This window comes from Echinops telfairi, unplaced genomic scaffold (assembly GCF_000313985.2).
Source record: "Echinops telfairi isolate 266 unplaced genomic scaffold, ASM31398v2 ScPeMD7_53;HRSCAF=182, whole genome shotgun sequence".
Classification (NCBI taxonomy): Eukaryota; Metazoa; Chordata; class Mammalia; order Afrosoricida; family Tenrecidae; genus Echinops; species Echinops telfairi.
The window spans coordinates 13,711,954-13,720,986 of record NW_022103951.1 but is presented as its reverse complement, the minus strand read 5'-3'; the positions used below and the strand labels follow the sequence as shown (position 1 = coordinate 13,720,986).

The 9,033-nt window shown below is 37.7% G+C and overlaps 1 protein-coding gene across 1 annotated transcript in view; it reads right to left on the bottom strand.

The window, feature by feature from the left end:
- Positions 1–346: 346 nt before the first annotated feature.
- The window catches only part of FANCB (FA complementation group B), a 24,450-nt gene continuing 15,763 nt past the window's right edge, over positions 347–9,033 (bottom strand). Inside the window, exons 6-9 of the mRNA XM_045290759.1 lie at positions 6,607–6,773; positions 1,915–2,342; positions 1,558–1,792; positions 347–841 (exon numbers count right to left, since the gene is read on the bottom strand). Of these exons, the coding sequence (XP_045146694.1) occupies positions 421–841; positions 1,558–1,792; positions 1,915–2,342; positions 6,607–6,773 (1,251 nt within the window). The 3' untranslated portion in view covers positions 347–420. The remainder of the gene's footprint in view (positions 842–1,557; positions 1,793–1,914; positions 2,343–6,606; positions 6,774–9,033) is intronic.

Genomic DNA, 9,033 nt, shown 5'->3' with positions numbered 1-9,033 from the left:
AAAGACTGCTTACGTTTTCTAAAAAGATTTAGGCCAAAATAGAGTTATAATATTTCTGCCCATGTTGGCACTTGATGACATTTTGGGCTGGGTCATTCTTTATTGTGAGGGGCTGACGTGCACAGTAGGGTGTTGAGCAGCGTCACACTGGATGTCAATAGCTACCTTCAGCACATGCACACACATTCACAACTACTGACAAAAAGTATCTTCAGACTTCACCAAAATGCCCAAAGGAGGTGGCGATAGAAGCTCTGATATAACGTATACCGTTTTGTGCATTAATGAAAGTAAAGTTGAACCATAAATAACATCAAATTTTATTTTTTGCAAAGGAGGTATAACATGTAACATGAAAACGAGTGCGGCTCAAATTTTCTAGCAGTGAAAATACATTTTACACCTATAATCAAACTTAGATTATAATTGTGACTTGTCCAGTTTCTTTATAGTTATATCTGATTTCAGTTGTTCCCTGGCTACTTTTAAAGTAATTTTTCTATAAACAGAACCACTCACTTTTAGGTTAGATGTCATTTGTACCTTTTCTCTATGAACTTCTTTTCTATACTGAAGTACTGCTCCCTTTCTTTCTGAGAAAGAAGCCATATTGTCAACACTCTTATCTGTACTTCCTGAACTATCCGGTGGGGAGTTGTTTTCAGCCTCACTTAAGGCAGAGGAAAGGGAACTAGTAAGGCAACACAATTCATTCCCCAAATCTAATGCTACATGTTTAGTTAGGATATCCTCCTTTTCTGATTTTATGTTTTTTAAAAAAAAGTTTGTAGGGAGAACTTTCATAAGATAATGAAGGCACTGGAGCAAAACAGTTTGATTCCTGAAATGAAAAGAAAAAGAAACACACTAAATATCAGGCAATACTGAGCAGTCATGTGCAACTTACTATAGTAATCAACTAATATTCATTTGAAAACCCTCTAGCAATGAACAGAACCAATAGACCATGTGATTATTTGCAAAATTTAGGCTGTAGCAATAAAATATACAGATTCTATACCAAGTCAGTTATTATTAATCACATTGTTTCTGGATGGTCTCGGAATAAAAAGATCAGTACAATATTTTTTAAAATGTTTACAGTGAGCGACAAATCGAAGGAAATTATAATATAATTATTAGGTCCTAATCAACCTTAAAGGAAGCATTGGTGATGCTGTTGGGTAAGTGTTGGGCCCACAAGGTCGGTGGTTTAAACCCACCAGTCATTTGGGGGAAGAAAGTTGAAGCTGTCTGCATCCATAAAGATGTAGCGCCTCAGAAACCCTGGGCAGGGTCACTATGAGTCAGAACCAACTTGGTAGTGGGTTTGGGAATCAACTTAAAAAAAAAAAAGAGCCCAGAGCAAACATAAAATTAACACAGAGATCATCAGTTTCTCAAAGAAGACACTTGACCATTTATGTCATACTAGCCAATAATTCTGAATGGCCACAACAGTACAGGATGCTATCATAATGCTTAGGATGGACCAAACATCCGCCACACCTATGCACACCAGGTTCTCTGGACTGATTATAATTTGATGTGTATTACCTGCAATATACTATCAAAATTCCTTTCGTAGGTGTTCTGTCTTTCCATTGGAAGAGTGTCCCATAAAAATCTGATCTCTTACAATACCAAATGTCAGGAAACTGTTTGGTCAGTTCACACTTCAAGTGTTCTACCAACCAGGTCTTTACTGAAGTCAAAGTACAGGTAGACGATGTGACTTGAAAACAGCATCTGTATAATGATGCAAGAAGTCCTAAAATATCTTCCTGGTTTTCTATAAGAAGAAGAAAAAAAATATGTCACCAGCTTTCGATTCTGTTCATTATCAAATAAATGGTTTCTTAAATATGTCAGATTTAATTAAGTATATAATTAAAAAGTATCAATAGAAATTACCTTTTGGTGAAGTCTTTAGAAATGTGTCTAGGTTTTTCCTTCTGGAAGTATCTTCCAGATTTATGTGAAATCTGCCACAAGGCACATAATGATCAACAAAAGAATGATCATTTTTCCTCTGCTGAATTTGGAGTATCAAAAAGCAATAGAAATTTTTCAGTGCTAAGAGAGGTGGGATAGATGTTATGGCAGTAACTGTCTGCAGATACTCTCTCTTGAATGAGTACTGAAAAGCATGGCTTTTGTATTCCTTACTGTTATGGGTCAACTTGAACCTCTTTTCCTTTGAACTTATTTCAGAGAATATAGACATTGCTGATATTGCAGGATCTGTTCTCAACTTAATCACCCTATTTTGACACTTCAGGATGAACTTGGAATCATGACTTGGATCCAGTAACAGTGATAAAGTCATATTATTCAGAGACCTGTAAAGAATCCACAGTGTTTGGTTATAGTCTGCAAACTCATTCTTTCAAGAGAAATAGAAGATTAAATACCAGGTAAACAAAAATATATTTTCAGTCTCTCTTTTCCTGAGGGATCCCTGGTGGTGCCGAGGGTGAGTCATTGTTCTGCTAACTGCAAAGTTATTTATAGTTTTCACTAATAAGATTGAGACTAACAGGTTAGTCACATGAAACAAAATAACTTAGTTGATTTAAGTAGTTAAAGAATAATGAGGCTGTCTGTTCTTGTAAAGATTTACTGTCTCAGAAACCCTATCTAGGATCAGAATGAGCCACAATCAACTCAAGGGCAGTGTGTTTTAATAGCATATCTCTTAAAATAGGCAAGGAAAAACATTGTAAATATGTTCAACCACAAGGAAGTAATTTCCCCAATTTAAACAAACAAAAAAACACCCCCAAAATACAAACAAGAACATGCCATTTTAAAGAAATGGTAAAATATCTAGATCTTATTTTTGAGGTAGCCGTTTTGTTTTGTTTTTTTCCTCTTCTTCATTAAGGAAAAAAAAAAGAAGTCATTATGTAAAAAACAAAAACGAAAACACCAAAACTTCATTCTGGTAAGGATTTAGAATGCAAATACTTGTAAATTTAAAATTGAATTTTATAACTGCAAATTACCTCAATAAAATATGCCCTTGAATACAAAATCTTGTTCACCTCTTAGCAATTCTTTCCAGATTTACATTTCTAGCAATTTGCCAACAGGATTACTCTTTTGAAAAATCCAAACTGATTGCCAGGAGTCGGGTCCAACTCATAGTGACCCTACTGGACAAAACAGAACTGCCTCCGTGGATTTCTGAGGTTATCAACCTTTATGAGAGTAGAAAGCCTTTTCTTTCTCGCACAGAGCAGCTGGCAAGTTCAAACTACTGACCTTGCAGTTAGCAGCCCAACAGATAACCCACTATGCCACCTGGACTCTTTGCAAATAGGATACAGGCTTATTTTCAGTACACTCCCACACTGCCAAAAGTAGAAACAGGCAAGGAAACTACAAACAAGGGCTTTGACACCTAGTAAGGTCACTATATATACTCAATGGGTCTATGGATGGAAAAGAATCTCAAAAAAATCTTCAATAATTTATAGTAATTACATTAGTGGTATTGCTAATCCAGGAATATTACATTTAAAAAAAACAAAACCATTGCCATCGAGTTGATTCTGACTCAAAATGACCCTATAGGACAGAGTAGAATTGCCCCTGTGGGCTTCAGGGAGCAGAAAGCCTTATCTTCTTCCTACAAAGGGTTGGTGTTTACCGTGCAATTAGCATCCCACTATACCAATAGGGCTCTAGTTTACATGTATATAGTGGAATAAAGGCACAAATGAGTAAGTATGTTGGTGCAACTGAGAACTGTCATTTTCTGCATGAGAGAAAGGAAAGAGATGCAAGATTGAGGATGCTTAGTAAGAACCTTGAAGTCTTGAATCTGAACTGCAAGTGTCAGTCTGGACTCAGGCTATATTTTAGTTCTTAAAAATAAAATAAAACAAACAGGAAAGCCTATTTCCTACTATGCCAAAAAAAGACTGAAACATCACCACACCCAGGAGCAGTGAGTGGTTCCTGGGTCTAGATTCTGGTTTCTAAATTACAAATTGTATTTGAGAATAACTAAATCATTGCTGACAGTGTCCCTCTGTTATTCATAGTGGCTAATCCTTCGGAAGCAGACCGATTATTTCTTCTTCTTAGTCTGTTCTCAGCCTGGAAGCTCTGTTGAAACCTGCCCATCATGGGTGACCCTGCTGGTATTTGAAATAATGGAGGCATAGCTTCCAGCATCACAGCAACACACAGACTGACAGACAAGTGGCTGCAACAATGGGTTCAAACATAACAATTGTGAAGATGGTGGAGGACCAGGTAGTGTTTTGTTTTGTTGTGCATTGGGTGGCTATGAGTCAGAACTGACTGGATGGCACCTAACAACAACAAATCCTTGAGAAGTTCCTTATCACCATGAGTCACAGCGGGTTTAGTTCCCTTGGTTTCATGAAATAGAACAAGGCAATGTTCAAAAGCTGCTAATATTACAAAATGAAAATGTTAAAATCTTATATGCTCCCTGAGATAATAATGACACTATCCACTATGTATTCTTGTTTTAAAAATAACACACTATTACATAATCTGATCCAACTTTTAAATCTAATACTAATTTAGAGGAAATACATGAGACAGAGCAACAGGTTAAACAGAATCATAGGATTTAACCAGTGAAATCTAGTCTACAGACCTTGTGGAAAAAACTGTGTTTAAAACATACAAACAGAAACCTGAGGAGAAAACAATAGATCACAGGTATTCACTGCTTTCCAGGTGAGTACAAATGAATATAAAAACCAGATTATTCCCATTTTGAACAAATTGTTTCAGAACTGGACAAAAGAACCTCCTGTTGCTCATTAGCAAGCAAATACAGCCCTGGTATTAGCGCCAGACAAGTATTATTCAGAAACATTTCAAGCCAATTTCACCCATGAACATAGATACAAATATCCTTTAGCAAATGTAAGCAAGTTTACGCCAGCAAAACAGCATATGCTGACAAGCCTAATCCAGCAGCACAACCAAAGAGGCCAGGACAAATTTGGGTTTATCTCCAGGAATGCAAAATTGGTCTCACAACTGAAAATTATTAATATCACTCATCACATTTGAGGCAAAAGAACATATCATTAACCACATCAAAATAGCTTAGACATTCACTGAAACCAAAGAATAAATTCACATCTAAAAATGATTCTGCATCCACTAAACAAGTAGGTGGGCTTCCTTACTATATTAAGCTACTCTGACATAGTCCCTTTTAGAACACTGGCATCATCGCACAGACCATTGCAAGGCACTCTCTGCCTTCACTTTGGTTGTGTAGCTGTGGTTGTAATGCAGTGACTTCTGGGTTGGGGGCAGCACATGTTGTTGGGGGAAAGCTCTCTGTTGGACTACAGCCAGGGCAGACCCTCCCACCACACTCAAAAGGGAACATTATTAGAGAGAGAAAAATTGTTATCTATTTTCAGAAGGAAAGACTTAACCGCATTTCACTTTTGTACTTCAGTCATTCATCTCTAAATGTTCCAGTGAGAAAGGTCTGGGCATGTCTAATTATCTGAAGATAATAGGAACTTGACCTGACTATGTTCACTGTTTTCATAAACTCAAGGCCCTTGTTAGGAACTCTGGTGATATAGCAGGTTATGTTAGATATAAGGTTGACAGTTCAAACCCACCAGCTGCTCCATGGGACAAAGATGAGGCTTTCTGCTCTTATAAAGATATACAAGCTTGGAAACCCACAGGAGCAGCTCTACTCTGATGGCAGTGAGTTGGGTTTGGGCTGGGGCTGAAATGACAGACAGGCATGCTCATCTACCTTGGCATTTCTCCTGGCTGGAGGGTGGTCTGCAGTGTGGGCCTGTGCAATAAGAAGCTGATTGGGTGTCTGAAAGAAGATTCATCACAAAGATTTGGCAAACTTCTCTTTCAATGCATTTGTGTGAAACAGATGCCTCTCAAACTGTGCTAGCCATCACAGCATCAAAGAAGCCACTTGCCACACGATGCTACTGAACACTAGAAATGTGACTAGTCCAACCTGAGATGTGCTGCACATGTGAAAAATGAGCCTAGGAGATCCTGCTGGGTGCTGAACAGCTAACTGCAAGGTCAGCGATTTAAAACCACCAACTTGCTCTGCTGGAGAAGATTGAGGCTATTTACTCTTGTAAAGATTGACAGTCTCAGAAACCTTAGTAAGAGTGCTATGAGTCAGAATTGACTTGATGGCAGTGGCTTTGTCACATTTGAAATACATGTCAAAGATTTAAATCTCAGTATGATAAAATAACGTCTCATTAGTAAGGTGTCATATGGATTATAGGATCAAATGATAATGTTTGGGATATACTAGGTTAAGTGAAAAATATTTAAATGACTGTTTCTATTGATATTTTTAATATATCTACTAAACAAACAGCCCAAAGCTGTTTCCATCCAGTCAATTCAAATTGATGGTGACCCAGGAGTATCGAGGAAAGCTGTTCTGTAGGTTTAAAGGCTGTGACTTTTCACAAGGCCTTTCTCCCGAGGCACTGCTAGGTGGGTTTACCACTCAGGGACTCCATATTAGGAGTGCCTATGTGACTGCTATTTTATTTCCACTGGGCAATGCTATCCTACAGCATGAAGGCATTCACTTACAGTTGTTGAGGAGATGAGATCTTCACTGAAACCACCAAGTTAGCATCTAGGACCCGGTACCACAGCTTCTCTACTCTATAGTCTGAATCTTGAAAATTTCGGGGTAACTTTTCAACAGAGATGGATGTTGACTTTTCTTTTTCACCGCAGGGAGGAACAGAGGATTCCTTCAAGAAAAGTATGTTTAGGTTGTTTAGGTAGTTAATCACCAGATATGTACCAAATGAAAGACTAAGGGGAAAATTGCAAACCAGCTTTTGGACATTTCAATGTAAACTCTAATGTATATAATGTACTATATTACAGATTACACAATTGACTAAAATAAAACTTGTGAAACATATACACTTAACAAAAACTATCCACTCAGAGCAAGAACCATGGCATGATTAGAAACAAGATTGTGTGTCCAACATGGATGGTCAGCGAGGATGTCAACTCGGGGTCCATTTTTTAAAATAAGCTGACAATACATAGCCCGAGGTGTACTGAGAACAATCAAATCTTTAAAAACATTGTGACCAAATTTTACCAATTACTTACCCAAAGCCTATAACTGCGAATTTTTATATGAAAAAAACTGATTAAACTATCATCAAACTGCTGATGGATTATCCACACACTAAGGATTGATAATAATTTGAGGTATCATAGTTGTAAAGATAATAAGCAATAGTTACTGAGGGTTTACTACAGACTTGTCAACGATTCTAAACGTTATTCACAGTAAGGCTAGTACCCTAAGTTGATACTATTATTATCGACACTTTGCAGGTTAAAAAAAAAGGCACAGGGCAGTTAGGAAACTTGTCCAAGGTTAGACTAACAAATGACAAAAACTGGGGTTAGTACTGAGGCAGACTGGTACCAGAGGCCAGGTTCTATACTCACTAGTCTGCTATGTTCTCTATCTGTGTGGTGATTGGACAGGAAGACTTAGAGGATAGTGGACCAATCCTGTATATAATGGTTCTAGGAATCCTATATTTCAGCTAGTGGCTGTGAGATCACAGGCCAGCTCCTCATCTGAAATCTGGGGACATTGTCATGACTGGCGAAGAGTTGCTTTCAAAATGAACTAAAAAACAAGGGAGAGGGCCAAATGAATGTTTGGCACCAACTAGTTTCAATCCATTAGTTTGTAAACATTCCTTCCTTTTTTTAATACTGGACAAATTATGGGAGTAAGGTAGGGCAAGGAAAATGGGGAGCCTTCCACAATGACTTTTGTAGGTTTCCTGTGAAATCAGAATTAACTCACTGTTATCGTGTCAATTTCAACTCACAGTGACCCTATAGGACAGAGTAGAAGTACCCTTTTGGGTTTCCAAGGCTGTAATTCTTTCTTCCGTGGAGCAGCTGGTAGGTTCAAACTGCTGATTTTGGAATTAGCAGCCCAATATGTAACCCACTACTCCACCAGGGTTAATATATCAGTGTAATATCATGTGAGTTTGAGACACTTTTTATATTTAACAGAACTGTATTTTGGACTCTGTATCACTAAGTTCTTGTTGTTAAAAGAATGGCCAATTGAGAAGGAACTTGGAGCTGGGTACTGAAGTGACTGGAGAGAATAAAATGTAACATTAAGTATCTCTCCCTCTAGCTTTTCTTGGCTCAGATTTCATTTTTCTATGCCGTATCTTCCTCTGAATTAAACTGATATACCTACATAAAACCAAAAAATCCTGTTGCCCATTGAATCGACTTATTGTGACCCTATTGGACAAAGTAGAACTGCCCTATGAGGTTTCCAAGGCTGTCAATCTATATGGAAGCAGACTACCACACCTTTCTCTGGTGGAACAGCTAGCTGGTGGGCTTGAACCACTAATGTTTTGGTTAGCAGCAGAGTACTTAACCACTGTGCCACCAGGGTGCCTTACTAATGTATGTAGATGCTACTTTTTGGAAAGTCTGAACAGTGTGGGCTAATTTTCTGTACTGCTGAACTGTCAGAAGTAATTGTAGGATATCTGACGAGGATCTTACAATGATCAACCACAAGGAAAAAAAGAATACAATTACAACAACAACACAACAGAAATAAGGATTCAAACAGCACCACAATTTGGGGACATTTACAAAAACAATCAATATCCTTAGAATGAATGATACACCCAGACTGAAATATACCACACAAATGATAGCATTACATCATGATTAACACAAGCTTCAGTAATGCTTGGAACATTGTATTTAGGAAGTCAAGAAGAAACAGAGCATCCATTTAGGAGTAATTTCTGTGCTAGCAACACAAATAAAAAAGTTTTAAGAGTTAATTTTTCTTTTGGAGATAAAAGGACTTACTTTTCCCAAGGTTACTGTGTTAGGCATCTCCCTTAGGCAATGCTAATGATGTAGCCCCACCTGGCATATCAACTTGCATAGTTTGGCTAATCTGCTCAGGTGTGGATTGTGAAT